The sequence below is a fragment of the Zonotrichia albicollis genome, chromosome 2 (genome assembly GCF_047830755.1).
Source record: "Zonotrichia albicollis isolate bZonAlb1 chromosome 2, bZonAlb1.hap1, whole genome shotgun sequence".
Lineage (NCBI taxonomy): Eukaryota > Metazoa > Chordata > Aves > Passeriformes > Passerellidae > Zonotrichia > Zonotrichia albicollis.
The window spans coordinates 27,252,824-27,272,973 of NC_133820.1; the positions used below are offsets into that span (position 1 = coordinate 27,252,824).

Here is a 20,150-nt window from a genome sequence, read left to right on the forward strand (position 1 = left end):
ATGAATTCTGGGTTATGAGGTTGGCAGTTTTGTGAGGGGCTGTACCCCGGCACTGAGCTCAGACCCTGGGCAGCCACTGAGGTTCTGCTAAGCTTTCAGAGGAGCCCAGACAGGGCTGGGGTCTGGCTCTGCAATCTTGAGCAGCAGCCTTGAACTGTTCAGCCCAGCTTGTAAAATGGATAAGGTAATACTTGGCAGATTTACTGTGAGACCTGGGAAAATAGCACAGGATATGTGAAGAACTGGCACTGTGCAAACCCATGAATGTTTTAAAGTTAACAATTAAATTTAATGTCTTGGTTAAATTAAATTAAACTTGATTTTTAAATCACATTTTACTGACCATCTATAAAGAGAATTTTTGAAGGGCAAATGTAATTTTGGTGAACTCAAAGAAAAAGAAATACAGAAGAGAAAAATTACATAACTTGGCTTTTTAGGAATAAAGTCAATAAACCCCCATATTTCTCTGTCCTTCTATTACCATCTACACCAGCCCCAATGGACAGAAAAAAAGTCTGATTTTATTGGTTTTGTTGTGTCCATGTAAATTTTATGGCAGATCAGAGTAAACAGCCAGAAGAAATTATCCTGGTTTCTTTTCATGCTCTGCCATAGACGAACCTCAGAAGCTTGTTCAGAGCAGAAATTTCCTTTTTTGAAAATGCCTGGGGCTAGTTTTAGAAGTGCCAAATGTTTCTGAATCCTGACTGTGGGACTTAATTGAACCTTATTTGGAAAGGGTTGGGAACCTGTGCCTCCTTTCCATGGTGTGTGCTCAGCAGGCTGGAAAGCAAGACTTGCAAGATCAAAATATCTGGAGGGATGTTTCTTTGATTTTAAAGTATTTGTCCCAGCTGTAAGATGATTGCCAAATTTCTTCTCTTCAAAGGCATTTTGCAGTGTAAGTACAGACAGGATATTAGAGTAAACAGTAATTCCTTGCTCTTTAAAGCATGCTCTTAAATGAAACTATTGCTTTTCTTGGGCCAGCTGTTACAGCATTAACAGGTAGTATGCTTTATCAATTTATTACTATATTAGATATTTGGATTATAAGATTATTTCCCATATTTCTCAGAGATACAGTATTTATTTTGAGACTATTTTCAATATACCACTTCTTGTCAATACAGCCTGTTGAGAAGCAAAAAGTTGACATGTAGTAAAAAAAAATTCTGTTTGAGATAATCACAATTTCACATTGAGGAGGTTATTTCAAAAAGCATTTAGTATGTTCACAGCAGTGTCATGACAGCATTGAAAGGTGGCCTTTTGTACCTTGCTGTCTCTGATGTGCATTTCCTGGTACAGCTGGGCCTCATGGTATCTATCAGCTATTTTTGGAACCTGTTAGTGATGACCCCTGAAAAGTCCTGGCTGCTGGAGGCAGAACTGATGATAGACTCATCAGCTGATGCTTCAGTCAGGCAACCTCCTCTGTTTTGAGTTCTTAAAACTTTGGTTTTCCATTACTGTCTCTCTGGCTCTCCACAGTGTCATGAAGCTTAACTTATGTTTCCCTTAGCAGTGGGTTGATGTTTGACTGTTTTAATAGCACTCTTTTAATGGTATCCTGTAAAAAGAAAGTGTAAAGATGGATTTCTAGCATTTTTATTTCCTCATTACATAAAACATTACACTAGGCAATGGAAACATTCTGTTATTAATTAAACAGCAGCAACAAAACTAAGAATTAGCTTAATATAATATGTAAATATGTATAGTTTTGTATCGTCTGAAAGTCCAACAGAATGATATACAGGAGAAAAAAAACCCCACACATTTTTGGTACCAAACTGGGTGTGATTCTGTGTTGTGACCATTCACATATACTGTGTATTTTGCTATAAAATTTTACCAAAGACATGAATTTTTGTGATGGTATATCTAGGGGGGATTTGGAACATGCTGGCATTGGTATATTCTTGGTCTTGCTTGGGTTTTTTAACCTGACACACAAAACACTTCAGCTGCTCATGCCTTTACCTTCACTTGAATTTCATGTCCTAAATGTCAGAGCATGAGCTATCTCACTAGCAATGAAAAAAAAAAAGGATTTTGTAATAAAAATGTTATCTTAAATATCTTAGATGAGAAGTGGGATTTGCTTTTTGTAGTTTTACTGGTTTTCCTCTTAATTTTAGATTTTTGCTTCTGTTAATGTCAATGCCAAGTCACACCTGATGAAGCTTGTAGCTGAAAAAATGATTTATTCAGGTTTTACTGTCCTATCCTTCCTACTAAGCACAGTTTAAGACCAGTTCCCATGTCTAAAATATTTCCAATAAGTGATCTTGGAAAGATGCAGTATTTCTGATGCTCACAGGATCCTGGTACATTAAAGAGATGTATTTCATTGCCCTGTTTGGATGTCAGCTGTGCATGTTCAAGTGCGCTACATCTGCAGCAGGAATGTTGAGCCACTGTGAGTACATCATTGCAGTAATAATATTTTTTCAGCATTCCCTGTGCAAGGCTGCAAAAACCAGACAAATAATTTTATTTGCAAGTCTCATAACTTGATGGACAACAGACCAAACCTAAGAAGAATGCATTCTGTTGGACATTGTAAATAACAGCTTTAGCAAAATCATGAGATTCTGTTATCTGACATACATGCAGTAAGAATATTTTAACTTCATGTACAATCAGATATGTTTGTTAATGTTCTCGTCATTTTGCTAATGAGGCTTTGAAATGTCAGTGACTGAAAATACAGATTAAAACCTCTTCCTTTCCCTTCTTTTTACCATCATTCGATCTCTTTACCCCCACCCTGTCCCTTCTCCTTTTTTTTTGTCTTTCCTTCTCTTGCCTGCTGTCAGGAAAATCTGCCTTTGAAGGGACAATTCTGTACAGAGTGGCACCGGCAAAGATTGACAGCTACAGACGTTATAACAGTGAGTGTGCTCCAAAATCATCCAGCAATAGCTTCAGTCCTCTGACCTTGTTTGATTTAGCTACACTTGTAAATTGTGCCACTGCTACCCACTTATGGCTACTCCTCGTGCATTTATCTGTCTGTAAGCTAAAGTCAGTTTGCTGCTGATGAACTGCCCAGCCTTAATGCAATGAGAATGCACCTGTTCCTCCTGTGCATGTGTGTGTTCTGTGTCCATACAATGTCTGTGTATAAGCCCACAGTAAATTGTGAATTACATTGTTTGTTTTGGTCTCAGCTATGGTTGGAATCTAAGAACATTTAGTCCCATCACTTTCGCCCCCTGAAACAAGAAGACTGTTGATAATCACTACTAATCTTTGAATTGAAAGTCAATATGTTCTAAAAGTAAAGTTTCCATTGTGATTGTTGAACTCATAAAGTATGCTTTGCTTTTCTTAAAGGACATTTTGGATTTTGATTTGTTTGAAATTTTCTTTTTTTGGTGATTTTAAAATTTATTTTTACTGCATGCTCTTCATTTGGCATTCTGTCTTTGACAGTTATTACTCACAGCATTCTGGCTGATACATTCTTTCTGCCAAGGAGAGTAAAAGATATAAAGCTCTTTTCATTTCATGTTCAGGTTTTTGGCTTCTGCTTTTTAAAAGAAGGGCACATCCTGTTTTCATGTTCTTTTACTGCCCTGGTAATACAGAAAAAGAGAGAATGGTTATATCAGATGCAAGACGGAGGAAGCAAGGAAGACAGAAATCTGTCCTTCCACCTGTTTCCTCATAGAGAAATCTAGCTGGAAGATTCACATTTGGTGTGCCTAAGTGCAAAGTGTTCAGTTCTGTCTTCCAGTGAACAGGATGTTGTGCTAGCTTTGGCATCTGCTTTTGTCCCAGAGAGCTTTCTCTTGAGAGGATCCATGCTGTGCTGCCCTTCCTCCTCCTTAGTGGGTGGGAGTGTTTGGTCTTCTACCTCTGGGGACTTCTGTCTTATGCATGTTGACAGCAAAGGATGAAAGCAGTTGAAGACATTATTCTATTCTGATATTTGCCCTTACACCTTTTTTTTGCTTTTCTTAACAAATCAGATCCTTTTTTTGATCAAAAATCTATGTCAATGTGTGCAGCTCTGAGTATTTCCTTGTGGAAAATTATCTCCCTGTCTACCAGAATTCATTTTGCAGCTCTTTGCAAGCTCCAACCAAGCCCTTGCTCTGGCTGGAGCAGACCATGGGGCTGATGGTCTTCAAATTTTTGTGCTGCTTCTCACCTTATATCTCCATGACTGCTTATCAACCACTCAAGTTTCATGCTTCTTGCAGAGTTCTTAGACCCTCATGTCCTCTAATCCACCCATCTGATAAGCATGATAAGGATTTATGAAGTTCATTTCCAGTATGCTTGACTTCGGACGTAAAGATGAAGCTTCAAATCAGATTCAAGGTCTGCTTGGAGCCTTTAATTTCACAATCTTACTGGGCAGTGCTGCCCTAACATTACTTTCCAAGTTTTCCAAAAGCCTGCTCTCCATGCCCAGCCCAAATCATCCTTCCCCTCTTCTCAAGTCATTTAAAGTAAGCAGAACTGAAGCCAGGAAGAATTCAGTCACCTTTTGTGCCAGAGCTCTGCATTTAGTTCTTCTTGTTAATCATACTGGCCCATTGTTGTGCCATGTCAAAGAGAGGAAATTGCATCAAACTGATTTCAGAGTACAGGACTGGATGGGTGTCTGGAGGAAAGCTTGATAACCAGCTGCAAGAAGACAGCTTAACCCACAGTAGATTGTCTCACATTGCTCTGGGCAAACACCCATCTAAACTTTGCTTTTAAGGCTGATAAAATATATCTGTTTTTACTACCTAGACTTGGCTTACCTGGAGGTTCAATTCTACCTCCCTTGGCATTTGATTGAGATTTGGATATTTTTTCATGCTGCAGAGGTGTGTTACTTTCTCCATAAAGCTGCATCTCAGAAGGCCAGATATCCAGCTACACTTATGGCCCGTTTCTTGCTTTTTGAGTTGGAACTGGGACTGAGGAATTGGTAATACACAAAATCAGGTCAAATGGGGAAGTCTTAAACAAAACAAGGGTTTCAATGTTGTCACTATCAGAGATGCTCTTGCCTAAACTAACAGACAAAAAGGAGGGTCTCTGACTCTCCCTGCTCCATCTGTTTACAGCTCACTCCCTGCAAACTTACTCATCATGCTCTTCCTGAACAAGCTGATGGTGGTGCAGCCAGCTCCTTCCATTTCATGTCTCCTCTATGGTCCATATTTTTAGGCAAATATCCATGAGCTTATGTCTCCAGTGAAAACCATTTGGAGACATTCCACAGAATTGATTTCATTTAGGAATGTCTGGTTAAAACAACTCATATCTGCTCTAATTTCAGCTTGCTGATTTCTGTGTAAATTAAGCTGGAGTCAGTTCATAACTTTAGATTAGTTATGCCTAGGCAATGCTTGGATTCACCTGTATCACATTGCATGAAGTGTTGCTCAACTTTGCAATTAAGCTTAAAGCTTTTACTTCACAAACACATGCTCAGTGCTAAATACTTTTATTTTGAAAGCCGTTTTCCAACTGCTGCGTTTAAAAGGCATTTTCCTACTTAACCAAGGCCTGTAATAGCTGTTGAATTGGTCGCTGCTTCTAGAGGTACCTTCCACTGAAATATGCAAGGTTATCTCCTGCAGAAACATCCAGCCTTGCCTTTATATGCTGACATGGCTTTCTTGGTCATGAGGTGTGCCAGGCTCTGCTCAGCAACAATTCCAGCTCCTTTGGCATTCTGCTCATCAACCTGCTGTCAGAAAATCTTTGCTGCTGCATATGCTGGGTGAAGAGAGACACAGAGCAACAAAAAACTTGTCATTTTGTTGATCACAGCCCTCTTTTCTCTCATCCTGCAACTTTCTTGCACCTCCATGAACAACGCTTCTTGGATTTCTAATTTTTTAATTTTTACTGATTTAGTTTCTCTTTCTTGCTTCGCTTTCTTTCTCTTCAAAGATGCAATAACTGAGGAACAGTGCAGATAAAATGCTTGATTTGACAAATATTTGCCTCTCTTTCCTTATATGTGGATCCACAATGCTGTCAGTAATAGCTATTAGATATAATGGAAGAAGATCAGGATCGTTGAAACAGAAACATTCGTGAGTAACCTCAATTGTGTTTTGTGTTTTCCAATGTTCCACCACTTTTTTTTACCTTTTTTTTTTTGTCTCCCTCCCCTTAATTCTTGAGGAATTATGGCTGGTCAGAGTTCCAAGAAATCAATATGGCTGATATATTTATGATATTCTAAACCCCATTTAGGAGTGTTAGAATGTGAGCAAAGTTCAATGAATGAGCAAAATGTGGATTTTAACAGTTCTGAAGAGAGGACAGTTACAACTTTGTATTTCTCCTCACCTTGTTACAACTTTCTTGCAATAAAGAGCTTGTATCAAATACACAGGTGCTGCAATGAAAATAACATTGAGAAAAATTATAAAATTGGGGGAGGGAAATTTGCATGATTAAAAATTAGCATCCTGTTTGCTGGAGAACAAATGTACAGATGACACGGGACTGGGGGCCGTGTGTGGAAAACTTACGTTGACTGGGTGAAATGTGAAATCCTTCTGTTGATTGGGTTTTCCATGAGTTTCACAAAAGACCTGCTTGGTGAGTGGCAGGTGAAGAACCCTGCTGCCTGTGGCTGCTTATCTCTCCTTCCATGTGTGATAACGTGCCTGTACTTGGTGAGGGTGGTGACAAAAGCAGCCCCCAAATGAAGAGGACAATGGTTGTCTACAGTTTCAGAGCTCCTAAAAGAATGATTGTTCCTGTTTGCTCTTGGGGAAGTGGCTGGGGAGGTGGGGAAGCCACCAATTTCTGTACTGATGGCTCTGTGCTTGTGCTGCAGAAGATGCTTGTGCTGCATCACCCTCAATGCATGCTGCTACATGGGGCAGGCACTGCTCCCCTTCCCCTTGCATGGCCACTTGTGCAAGCATAGAAATCTTGGGCCATTTCTTATGTGGCAAGAACTGTTATGCAAAGGAAAATGAACGTTGTAAGCAAGTGACAAAATATTTAGCTAACATAGTTACATTTTTTCAAGGAATGACTGAGAATAATTACTAATATTGAGCTAGAACTGAGCTAGTCTGCCTCAGTTATTTGTATAAGTATAATCACTCTTGGTAAAGAAGCATTAATTTGTGTTTGAAAGAATGAATTTATTAATCTTAAAATAAGCAGAATCAACATGTCTTTCTTTTGCAGTAGTATTTAGAATCAAATTTAATTTTCTGGTTTTGATTTTTTTATGACACTGGAATGTTGTTGGGGATGGCTTCAACAAAATACAGGATTTTGATAGAAAGCAAGCTCAAGAGTAATACCTCATAGGATGTGGGTATTTGTTCTGTGTTCACCAGTATGTGAGGAAAAGGAAGAAGGACAGTTCCTGTCTCATCTACTGCAATTACCATGTATAATTTCACCACCTTTGTCATTCAGACTGGTCACCCGGGCGTTCCATGCTGTCATTCTCTAAATAGAAGGAAAAGGCATATTTCCCCTTGCTTTCCTTCCCTTCCATAAAACTAGAAAAACCCAATAAGCTTCATTTAGAAATGTCTTTGTTCTATTAAACACAGTTGGCAGTGTTTCTCTCTGGCTGCCACACCAGATCAGGAGATCCTTTGCATTGTCTCAGGTGTGTGTCTCTGAACAGCTGCCTTTGCTTAGCAAAGCTGAGAAGTGCTGAGAGCGCCAGAACACCACTGGCCTTTACTGTGTCAGTGGCCCAGGGCCATAAATTGTCAGCAGAGAGAGCAATCCAGAATAAAGAACAAAAATTAAATTGCCAAGTAATAGCTCAAAATAGAAATCTCTGTAACCTTAGAATGTATTTCCTTTTCTCCCCTGCCATTTTAAGCTATTTAGAAATAATTTGTTTCCTGCTTTGAATGGAGTTAATTTTACCACAGCTGTTTATTTTTGTTTTAACAGCTTTAGTTACACAGCCCTTTATCATCCCTAACTATCTTTCTGATTTAGAATCCTGGTTTGATGCCAGCACAGCTCTGAGAGGCTGTTTCTGAATTAAGTCTGATGTTGTGGTCTCTTTTTAATCCCTGTTTGAGCTAATCTGTTTTGGTACATTTCAGAATGTTGCTCTCAAAAGACCTGTAACTGCTATAGCAGGAGTGTGGTGTATTTGAAATGTCTTGAGGAAGCGAATCTCATTTATATACCCATAGAGGAAAAATGTGTGAAGTGCAAAATTCCTCCAGACAGTTTTGAGAAAATTTAATCTTCATGAATACTAAATGAGTTTGCATTTTTAAGGAGAATGAATCAATAAGAAATCAAAATTCTGAGTGTTTTTAAAAAGCTATAGACCCATATCTTATTCCATCCAAAAGCTGGGAACAGTCAGCACCTGGGAATTTTAACTCCTTGCTGATGATGGTGCCCTTGTTCAGACTTCAAGGAACTTACTAGAAAAATGCAACCAGTGCTTAGATTTGAGCTCTGCCTTGTGGTGCTACAGATGATTCAGCAACAATAAATCAAGGTCCAAGAATAACAGTTTTGCTTATAGATCCAGAAATTTGAAGTGACACTACCAAAAGACTTGAGAAATATGGCCTGAGAAATATTAAAGTTCTAAAAAACTTTCCTGTTATTAAGACTGATGTGATAGTAAGCATGTTAGTGAGCACCTTATTGATGTTATGTTCTTACCTTGTCAGCTCTCCAAATACTGACAGCGAGCTGACAGATTCAAGAGAAGTTCTGTTTAAAGAGAAAAACCAGCAAAAATAGTGAGAGGCCTGACTGCTGTAGCTTTTATCCTATACTGGCTTTATTTGAAAGACTTAATGGGCTGACAAGAAGAGCAAGATGTTCTCAGTGTTTCTGAGGAGAGCAGTTTGCTGAGCTGCCGCCTCACCTTGTGCTCAACTCCATGTCTGCGGTAGAGCACAGCTGTCCCAGGCTGCATGGGTGTGATGGGCAGCACAGAGGGGACTGTGACCACTGAAATTCTCTCCTGCTTTTAGTGTTCACTTAGCAGCCTGACCTCCCTGACAGCTGTAGCTCTTCATGAAGAAAATTTCATAATCTGACAGTCTGTGTCACTCAGGTTCCTGCCTAGATCCCAGCTGTGTCCATGGGCTACATTTATCTTTAGGAGAAATTATCCAGCCAGCTGTGTTCTGCCACACAGCTAAGCTATTTGCATAGTGGCAAAAAATTCCATGAAAAGCTGAATGAAAAAATACACAAAGAACCCCAAAACCACCTAAAACACAAACAAAAGAGCAACATTTTTCTGGTTTTAAGAGGAAAGATCACCTGAGCCAGGTTGCAGGTGCATCAAGAGAATTGCTGATAGATACATACTGATACACATATGTACACACACATGTATGTTTTACACACACACATATATGTATTAGAGACGCAATGGAGAGAGTTTATCAGGCAAGGATGGGTAGTGTCCAAATCCTTGCTTCCAAGATTTTATCTGTCCAAACCAGAAGAGTGTATCTCATGTACCTGGACAGGAAGGTAAGAGAGAGTCTCCTGAGCATGCCTTTAATAGTAAGAGCATGTTAGATTATTTTCTACAGGACTGTTCTGTACCCAAGCAATGCATTATTCTTTCTAAATGTTACTGCAGATCCTCAATTTATCTGATTTGTTCTATAGTTTCCACTGCATACAGTTCTTCTCTTTTGTCCTCTTTGTCTCTAGACCCCATCATGTTGTGGTAAGAGCACAAGCAGGGCTTTTATTCTTACTGATTTATTTAGTGAAGTACAGAGAACTTCTCAGTTTGGGTCAGTCAAAAATAATAAATTAGGTCATTTTCCCAGTTGGTCTGGAAGAACTCTTTTTAACTTTGAAGGAGCTTTGTATCTGATCACACAAATGCAATTTACTTTGGTCAGGCCAAGCTTCAGTCCATTCTGTCCTCATAAAAAAAAAAAAAAAAGAAAGACAAAAAAGAAAAAGAAGCAATGCTGTTATTTCCTATGTTGCTTTCATTTTGAGGACTGTATGCTGAGACAGCTCTGTGGCAGTATAGAGAACAAATCACACTTGGATTATCATCAACCACAGATGGGTGATGCTCAGGAAATCTGTTGTGGGCCTGAGGTGAGGTTCTGATACAAAGCATGGTGTCTCATCCATCACAGAAGAATGGTCATAAAAGCTGAAAATGCTGTAATGAGAAACAAGTGATGACCCAGAAACAAACAAAAGCTTTATTCTTATTAGATCCCCTTGATGTTTCTGGTCTTTCTTTCATGTGAACTTCAAAGATCTGAAGTCCATGTGAGACCTGTTGAGTAATTCTCACAATTACTTTCATATTTTAATTCCATCCATTGACCAAAGTTCAGATCTTCTTCCACAATGAGGGATGCAGAGAACCTATTTTAATAACCTGTTTTAAAGATAGCTTTTCTGTTCATTTCAGGGAGTGGCAGTGGATTCTTATCATTTACTTCTGGAGGGAGGTGTCTTCACTGCTTTTTCCCTCCATCACAGAATAGTTTGAAATTTTGGCAAGGATGACAGTAGAAACCTTTGCCAGAGGGTAATTTTCCATATAAAGAGATTTTGTTCAGCTAAAAGACAACAATCACTACAATTTGAGTTTTTTGAGTTGTGGAGATTTTATACTCAGCATAGTCAATTGCTGACCATTGTCTTTGCAGTTAGAAGTGATAAATAAAGTTGGTTCTAGCTTCTGTCTCAGCCAGAGCCCCAGTTATTGATCATTTGCAAAGCTGGAGAAGGCCCAGCGGGCAGAACTTGCAGCTTCCTCACTTACTGCCCAGGTCAGAGCAAGGGGAGGGAGCAAGAAAGGGGCAGTGACTTTGCCACACTGCCCAAGGAGATTTGTACCTGTCTGGCTTAATTTACCCTTAATTTACCCTTGCATCTCCGAGTGCCTCTGCTGGAAACACTGTGCAGTGGCTCTGCTGCAGATAACCACTCCTCTCCTGCCCTCCAGAGCTCCAAGCAGCATCACAGTCAATGCTTAAATTCTCTGGTTAATAATTTCCTGAGGTCTGGAAGAGAAGTAGTGCACAGAATTTACTTTTCTGATGGTAGGCATGCTACCATAATAAATATGATAACTAACCAGATTTGAGGTTTTCTTTCAGGCCCATCTTGGAAAAATAAAACATAAAGAAATCAAGACTTTTGCATATTTAAGAAGAGTATTGTAATATAATTATTTAATATTCATTTAAATTGCAATCCTGCTCAGCTTATGGAGCAAATAGCTTGTTCAGTGTTAATTGAACTGAATACCTGATTAAATAGAAATGTTACTGATGTTCTGCAATAGCTGCTGCAGCCACTCAGGAGGCTAGAGGGCCAAAGTGTTTTGTTTAGTCTGTAGTCTTTCTATTTGTTTCTAATTGGGAACTTTCTCTAATTCTGCTTTTATACTGCTTTCATGTTAAAGGTACAGAAAATGTCAGGGCAGCAAATCATGGCTTTCCGGTTTTGGCTGAAAGTCCTGATCTGACATGAATTCATTTCCTAGCAGGACCCTGGTTTGAAACCCATTTAACAGATGAGCCTCTCATGTGCTGGATCATGCAGATGTACCTGGAGGCCTCAGGACTTGGTTTCTGTGGTTCACCTGTACTGTCAGCCTTTCATGATGAAAATCAATTGCAATCTCTTTGTTTGCCTTGATATAAAAGTAATTAGGAAGAAAAGCTTTTTTGAAATTCTTCTTTGACTTGCAAGATCCACATCTGTGACATCATGAGTGCTTGTTAGGGAAATGTGAGGATTTGAGCTTCTTATTGTTAGGTAGAATTCATGCTGTAGCAGCAGCAATTGCTGTGGTTTTCCTTGAAACAGTTCATGTAGAGAGGCAGATTTCAGTGGTCTCTTCAGTGGGTCTCTTTTGCTGCCTGTGGCTGTTTGACCTGATGCACCCTTCTGTAAAGTGGCTGAAACATCACCTTATTGCATCTGTGGCCTCTGTTATTTGAGCAGCAGATATTTTCAGATAAATGCAGGTAAATTTTCCTCTTCACTGAAAGAAGTAATGCAAATCAGAATGTCAATTTTGATCTGTTGTATTCCTAGAGGAGAGTGTGCATGGGTGCTTTTCTTATGAGGCTGTCTATGCTGCAGAGAGGTTTAATTTTCAGCAGGGAACATATTATACAGCTTATTTGATTGCTAATTTGTTTGTACAGCTTTCAGCTTTATATTTCCCAGTTAGGTAATATGGCTTTAGATACTAATTGCATAACTGGCTTGAGTCACACAGATTTAAGGTACAGCATGCCTGATCAGACTGCTTGTTAGCTTTATGTGGCTTTATACAATAGGAGCCTTACAGCTGAATTTAACTCTTTCTTTTATTGAGGTCTCTTCCAAAGAGGTTTTGCCTGAGGAATGAGGATTTTCTTGGTACTCAAGGAATCACCATCCTCATTTGTGAAGTTTTGATGCTGGAGTATGCATGTTTTGTGATTTTGTGGATTGGTGTAATTTCTAACCAGTACACCAATGTGATGAAATAAAGTCATTTTTCAAAGCCAAAATGAGTGCACGGCACAGAGAGCATCTTCTCTACCTGTTTCTTGTGGTTTCATTTTCCTCTAGAGGATGCTGGGAGGGATATTTTCCACTCACAATCTGATCTTAAAAGAGTGAGTTTCACACCTTTCATCCCTCCTTTCCACAGGCCTAAAAGATGCTACAGGCTCTGAGAGTGATGGTGGTGACTCTTGCAGTACAAAATCAGAAGGAGCCAATGGAGGCACGACAATCCAACCCAAAAAGGTCAAAGGTGTTGGCTTTGGAGATATCTTCAAAGACAAACCCATAAAGCTACGACCAAGGTCAATAGAAGTTGAAAACGACTTCCTCCCAGTAGATAAGGTATGTGTTCTCCCTTAATTGTCTCTTGGATTTAAAGAAGTTTTCATCTTAGAGTTTTAAAATCTGTCACTGGCCAAAACCTGAAGCTCTATGGCCATCATTTCCTAATCTTTCTGTAGACAAGGTTCTGCTTTTTCTTCTTTTTGCCTCAGACCAGAAAATTGATTCCAGTGAGATTAGCTGCATGACAAAATTAAAAAAAAATAAAATTAATTCCTCCCAAGTATGTTCTTTAGGGAAACAAACAAAGAAGTCCATGGTTTCCAATGAAATCACGACCAAAAGAAAAATCTGTGAAATCCTTCCTTTAAATGAAGACTCAGATTTGCATAGAGTTACTGATGTGCTGAGAAGTATTAGGAGGCTTCCACAGCCTCAAGTTCTGCTATAGGCATAGTTACATGATACATTTTATTTCACCCCCAATCACCTCTAGTGGTGATTTTAGGAAGCTCCTGGGCTCTTATTACCTGGTGTGGCAACTTCTCACCTTTTGATTCATGCTTGTCCACTTGTCTGTAGAAACAGGCACTACAACAATTACCTTTTTTGGCCTTTTTTGGCAAGATTTTTTCAACCTAGATAATTTCAGTGATCTGATTTATAGCACAGGACCTACTCCCACATCCACCCTGAGTTACAGTAGTACAGGAGAAGAGGAGTCCTGCAGAGAGAGATGGAAACTTTTGAACTAAATTACCCTGAGGGACATTTGATTAATATTTTGCAGGTGACCATTTTTCCCTTAGTATAAAGAAGGTAGGGAATAATCTAAATAAAGGATAACCTAGACTTGATTACTGCTTGACCATTGCTGACTTCAAAGCATATTTGCCTTCTGTTTCTGGGTGGACTTCCTAACTCACATGTAGGGCTTTGCAGAAGCATCTCTTTTCATTTGAAGTAGTTGAAAAGTCCTTATGAAGTGTCCCTCATTCCTTGAAGGAAAGTCTTACTCCTCTTTATAATTATGTGAAGTCTTACCTTTGTTTTGCAAAAACAACTAACATGTTTTTTACCCAGCCAAAAATGGGATATGCAATTTTCAGGAAACTTGTAACACAGGTCTTCCTTCCTATGTCTTCAGATTCTCCTAAAATTGCCATAGTTAGTAGAAAATAATGGCTTCATTTTGTAAAGACAATCCATCACTTGTGTTTGCAATGTGTAGATAACTAAAGGCAACACTTCTTTCCTGTTGATGCTTTTTTCCTGTCTAGGATTAGGTTAACCTTTGAGAGGTGCCATTCAGAGGCTTCAGCACTGTGATTTTGCCTGCTGCCAGCATCAAAACATGAGGCAGAGAGAGGATATCTGTCAGGACTGCAGACCATCAACCTCCCTAAACACTTATTTCCCTGCTGCAAGAAATTCCTCCCTTGTCATTACCATGTTCTTTACCATTTAATGCTGAGTGTAAGAGAATCCTGAATTAAATTGGCCATCATTAGCAAGGTCCAATTCAGCCTGAAAGCTCTGCATACTGGTTCAAAGTGTAGCAATGCATGAAGAATTCCAAATCGTGCATATTTTTCTCAAGCAATGTAGATTTAACAGGATCTTTGCCCTGTTATGTGTATTTATCATTTGCAAGTACCCTTAGTTTTTCAATAATTTGTAAACTTCTGAAGAAGGAGTAAAAATGCTTTCTTCTATTCCCCCTTTAAAATTTTTTTTAAAGCTTTCTGAAGTCTGGAGACCCTAAAACTCTTTCTGTTGCTTCTTCCTTATACAGTTATTGATGAAACATTATTGATGTAATGATAATTTTAACTTTTTTGATTTAAAATATTTCCTAATAACAGTTGTTTTTTAAAAAGCATCAGTAGGCTACTATGAGGATTTTATAATGTGGGATTATTTATAACATGATATTTCTCATGTAAAATGTCAGTCCCATTTACAGAAGAATCAGCAGGGTCTTATTTTGTTGGTGTTATCACTTTGTGTTCTAATATGTTTTCAATTTTATGAATCATAAGCTTAGATCATATTTCACACAGAATTACTGGGGTGTTAAAAAGGCTTTTACACAAATATTGGCAGGAGCACAAAGGCAGAAAGGTTTGCTGCCATCTGAGCAGAAGCAGATGCCATTAGGGTCTCCTGTAAATCACCAGGCAGTTTAATGTGCTTCAAGTGTTTGCTCAATGGCAACAGTGTGGGGTAAAATCACCCTTGCCTTCTAAGGTGATCAATAAACTCTCAATAAAAAGCAATACTGAGGAATTGTGTGAAACCCCATTGGTTTTATTGGTGTGTAGAATTCATTGCTTAGCTGTTATTTGTTCTAAAATCACAGAGGCAGATGATCCTAGGGAAGTTAATGATGCAGTTGTGGGAGATTTGTTTGAGCAGCACTATCAGAGCTCTGCTCTTTTAAAGTAGAAGAATCAAATACTTATTATGCTTTGTAGTCCATTTCATTGCCTGTTGGTGCTGACAAGTTGACCACTGGCAGTGTGTAAGCAGAATCAGATGCCTGAGGCTTGGCTCTGACAAATTTCCATTACTGATAAATGTAACTGAACTGATTTACAGTAGTGGACATGACTGAAGTCATGGTCATGTGCAGTAACAGTCAAACTCACCAACAGATGAGTTTTTAGAAGAAATATGTTATGCAGACAGACAGGCTGTGTGTCCTGAGAAAATTCAGGGTAACACTCTTGAAGTAGCACAATATTTATGGTCAAATAGAAATGCCTGTCTCACATATTTCACCTCAGCTTAAACACATTTAAACAGGTGCTTATGCTTACTTCTCTTTTTTCCTTTTTCATTTTGTAGTAGCTTATCTAAAGCTTCTGTTGCTAGGCTGGACTTCCTTCCAATATAATCTGTATGTGCTTCCATTGTTCTAACAAGCTGTCAGTTTTTCCTCTCCTGTATCTAAGAATAAACCTCTACAAGTACGGGAAAATTAATTCAACCAATACATTTCTTAGTCTGAGTTAACTGTATTGGTTTGATTTGTGAGTTGAGGCTTCAGCTTGGAAATGCTAAAGACCATGATAGATTAATATAAAATGTCTTAAAAAGCTATTTTTATCTTTCTGAAAACTGTCCTTTCTTCAGAAGAGAGTACTGAGAGTATTTTTTACATTTTCCACTTGAGATGTATTTGTAACTTTCTTCAGGAAAACTTTTATTGTTGGATAGCCATGATGGATTAGATTAGAGCTAGATTTCATGAACATCCTTTGATGAGATCACAGTACTGTTTGCCACAACTTAGTGTAAATTATATACTCAGCCATCAACCCAGGGAGTATTGCAGACTCTGTAATGATTTAATATAAAGAGGGAAGCTTTCATGGCTCTAGAGTCAGCAACTTGTAAGATCTAGTTAAGTGGATTTTAGGGATCCTTACTGCAAAGCACTAAATTCCTACAGAAGTTTTTATTTTTTTATATATTCAGTATGTTTTGGATAGGAGAAATGGAGAAGAACTAATGGAAGTAGACACAAGGGCTAGAAGGGCTAGAAGCTCTTGTCAATTATTAAATCTACCTGTCCTTTGTAATAAGATAAAAATTTGTAAACTCTGCGACTGAATGCCTGCAAGGTCTGAGTTTCTATTTTGAGCCAGCAAGCAGGGAACCCAGAAACTGTGCTGAGAGTCTGTCTTTGCACACCTGTTCTGACAGTTCCTGCCTGCCTGCCTGCTTGCAGAAAACATTTTTACCCTTAATTTTCAGTTGTCATTCATAGAGAAGTCTTTGAGAGACACAAGTTGGAGAATCCTGTGTTTCTGAGCCAGCTGAGAATGCACCATGGTGCATGGCCAGCCCTGGCTGTGTGTGCCACGTGTTTCTGCAGCCCACAGCCACTTGCTTTGCCTCTCCCATGCCTTTGGAAGTGCTTCTGCCCTAACAGAAATGTTGGAGTCAGTGCTCAAAATCCTGAGATTAAAAACGGATGCAAGCAAAACCACCTGGTACTGACTAGCAACACTATGGAAAACACCTGCTGAGGCAGAGAGCACACAGTGGGAGCAGCAAGTGTGTGTGCAGCACTTTGCACTTGAAAGCACAGGTTTCTGGCATCCCTTTCTTCAGAGACAGCCACCAGCAGTGGCAGCGGCAGACGTGGCAGCATCAGCAGTTTGTCAGATTCCGTGTAGGAACAGAGGAGGCACTCATCTGTTCAAGCCACATTCATGTTCTGCTTTGAAGCTTCTGTCTGCTACAGTCTGGCATCCCTGTCCTGAGCATTTATTCTGGTGCCATCTTGTGAGGAAAGCTGCAGGGGAAGAAGGACCCTGACCCCTTCTGCAGCTGTCCTGAGAGCAGAACTGCCTGCAGCAGGGTCCCTCTTCTTTGCTGGTATAACTTCCCATTCCTTATGGAAACAGGATTCGTGCTTTTCTTTCATTATGTGAAAAAATAGTACAGGTTTGCAAATGGTGGCTGATATTCATGAGGCAGCCTGGACATTATAAATAAATAGTTTAAATTATTTACTACCCTATTCTGGAGGAATAAGAAGGAGGGGTAGGGGAATTAAGGTTGACAGGGGAGAGTTGAATAGCAGCTTGTCCTATTTTAGGGAGGCATACTCAAAGCAGGACCTAGTACTAAGGGAATAGAATGGGAAATGCAAGATTAGGTTTAAAGAGAGGTACAAATTCGCTATCTTCAGCTGGCAGTGACTCTCTGCTGAGTCACTGAACTGTGCAATGTGAGTGAAGGGTGACTCCTGATCTCCTGTATGCTTCCTTCCTTTCTGTGCTTTCATGTTCTGCCACTTTGGTTTCTAAAATGTTCAAGCTGTCTGAACAGAGTTGCGCAGGTATCGATGACATGGTTCAGCTTACACATCAGCCTGCACTGCTGTTTTTGGCAAAGGATTGCCAGAAAGGTGTGGAACACACAAAGGATGTGTGTTACTGTGTTACTCACACACTGGTTTGTGCTGCCTGTGAGGTTTTATTAGGCTTTTTTTTTTTTTTTAATTAAAGCAGCTGTTTGACTCTAAATAATTGCAAGTCAGTTGTACATGCCACAAGACTTTACATGTATACAGTTGGACTTTATTCAGGAAAAATTTGAAAGAAACACACCAAACATATGCATGAAAGTATTTTCAGCTGTTTCTGACTCAGGCTGCTCGAGGAACATCTTAAAATAGAAGCAGAGTAGTGTAAGAAATATTGATAGTACAAGCTATTCCTGAAAGCAACGTGGAAGGTCTGATCTGTCCTGCTGGGGCACAGCCCTGGGCTTCTGCCAGACTGAGTTCTCCTGGAGGAGTGCTCTGTGGGAAGGAAAACTCTGTTATTTCAGTCATGGTTTTGATTAGGAAATCTTAGGATGCTCCAGTCAAAAAAACAGGATGTGTATGTTTAGGCTAATGCAATTTTATTTCATAATAGGATGGCAATAAAAATCTATATGTTTTAAGTTGCTCTGGATCCATCTGGTGATCATTAGCTTGCAAGTCACTGTAAATCTCTGAATTTCAGTTGTACCATTACCAGGCCTTTTACCCCAATGGCATCCTAAAAGAAGAATTGCTAAAAACCCCAAAATGCTTTGCTTACGTAGCTTACAATAAAGCTGATTTCCTGAGTTCCACAGATACTTGATGGAGCTGTAAACTGAATTTCTAGGAACTTTTGTCTTGTGTTTCAACAGTACACAGAAAATGCTTCAGAAGGTGACAGTACTGACATGCCAGCTAGCTTAGTTACTGTCTGATGAGTTTAAGAGGACTGGTTCCTGAATCAATATGATATGTTCATTAATAACAATAAAATCTACCTAAGCAAAATAAATTTATATACATTGATCTGAAAAGATTTTAATTAGTGTAAGGAAGACTTTAGGGATAACATTTTTATAAACCATCCTGGTGTTTCTCAGTAAAATGTATTTTTCTTTCTTGCTCCATTTGGATTTTGTTGAGTGGTATTTCTGATTTTTAATTACTATATCTGACTTGTTGCATTTAATAACTTTGACAAGATTATAAAGCAATTATAATGAAATAACTTCTGATAATCTTTAAACACATTACCTTTGAAAATTGAAGAAATAGTTATACAAAAAAAAAATTACCTGCCTTGAAATTTACTTACACCACTTTGAAAATTACATAAATAAAAAGGTTGATGAATGTAAACCAAACTGAATATAACCTTTAAAGTGAAATCTATGCCCTCATCTTTTGTTGTCTATTTAGCTTTACTAGTTTGTGGAATTTTTCTGAAATGTTTTCTTTCTTTATATTTTTCCTAGTTGAGGATTATTTTTTAATCGTCAAAGGGAAATGAGAGTGTATAGTATCTTGTGGCTTGCTTAAATATAAATCTTTAATTTTTTCCAAATCATTTGTGTCTTTCCCTCCCTTGACCTTATTCAAACATTTTAAAGTTGAATGTTTTTAGGGAGGCAACATTAAGAATTTATAAGATTTTAATGGAACAGTGCATCATGTTAATGATATTTCAGTTTCTTGAACATTTTTCTTTAAAAACAAAACACAAAACAAAGACATAAGTTCCATGAAATTTCAACCTTTCTTCCCACCCCCAACAGGAAGACCAATACATTTGGAATTTGTCATAAGCTCATTTGCCAATAGAGTTATTTGCGAAATTTACTGCCTGGGCTGTTCACAAAAGTTCTGTAAATGGTCACTCACATCCTTGCTTTCCTTAGCTGGTGGTCTCAAGAAGCCAGGAAAGTCTAAGCTGGAAAGGAGAGGAAACGTCTTGCTGTGAGTGAGCAGGGGTAGGAAAAGGTGCAGGTTTCCTGTGCAACAAACAAGTGGAACTTTTGTTTCCTGGGGATGGCCCGGGCCGTGAGTCAGTGTCAGGGCTGGCTCCGCTGGGCTGAGCTCATGCAGGGCAGGGCCAGGACTCCAGGGCTCCTCTTGGACACCTCCGGCTGCTGAGAGGCAGCTTGGCTTCACAATGGGAGAGGAGGTATTTATTTTACAATTAGCTGGGGTTTTCTTTCTGTGGCTGTTTAAAAGTGTATCGTAAAATATACTCTGCATAGCACAGGTTTCATGTGCATGGCTCTCTGGCTCTTCTGCACACTTTGGAGATGCTGGCTAGGTAAAATAAAAGAAGGAAAAAGAGTGCTGGGGATCCTGAAATCCATTCCTGCTGTGGAGGTCCATATTAGAACAGGGGGTTACTTTTGTGTGAAAACCATATTCTCTCCTGGCTCTATTTAGCTTGCATTTTTTCCTTTCTGCCTGTTTGGCCATTAAACTTGCACACGTGTTTTCTATTTCTATATGATGTGGTTTCAATTTTCTTACCCTAAAGAATAATGCAAGTTTAGAGTTAAGCAAGACA

The 20,150-nt window shown here is 39.0% G+C and overlaps 1 protein-coding gene across 7 annotated transcripts in view; it reads left to right on the forward strand.

Moving 5' to 3' along the window:
• Positions 1-20,150, forward strand: part of SH3KBP1 (SH3 domain containing kinase binding protein 1) — a 212,590-nt gene that overhangs the window by 116,774 nt on the left and 75,666 nt on the right. For 6 of the 7 annotated variants that reach the window (XM_005484339.4, XM_074534637.1, XM_074534639.1 and 3 more), the window contains 2 exons: positions 2,829-2,903; positions 12,641-12,837. In XM_005484339.4, the coding sequence (XP_005484396.2) occupies positions 2,829-2,903; positions 12,641-12,837 (272 nt within the window). The remainder of the gene's footprint in view (positions 1-2,828; positions 2,904-12,640; positions 12,838-20,150) is intronic. The other variant, XM_005484341.4, reaches the window with a different exon arrangement.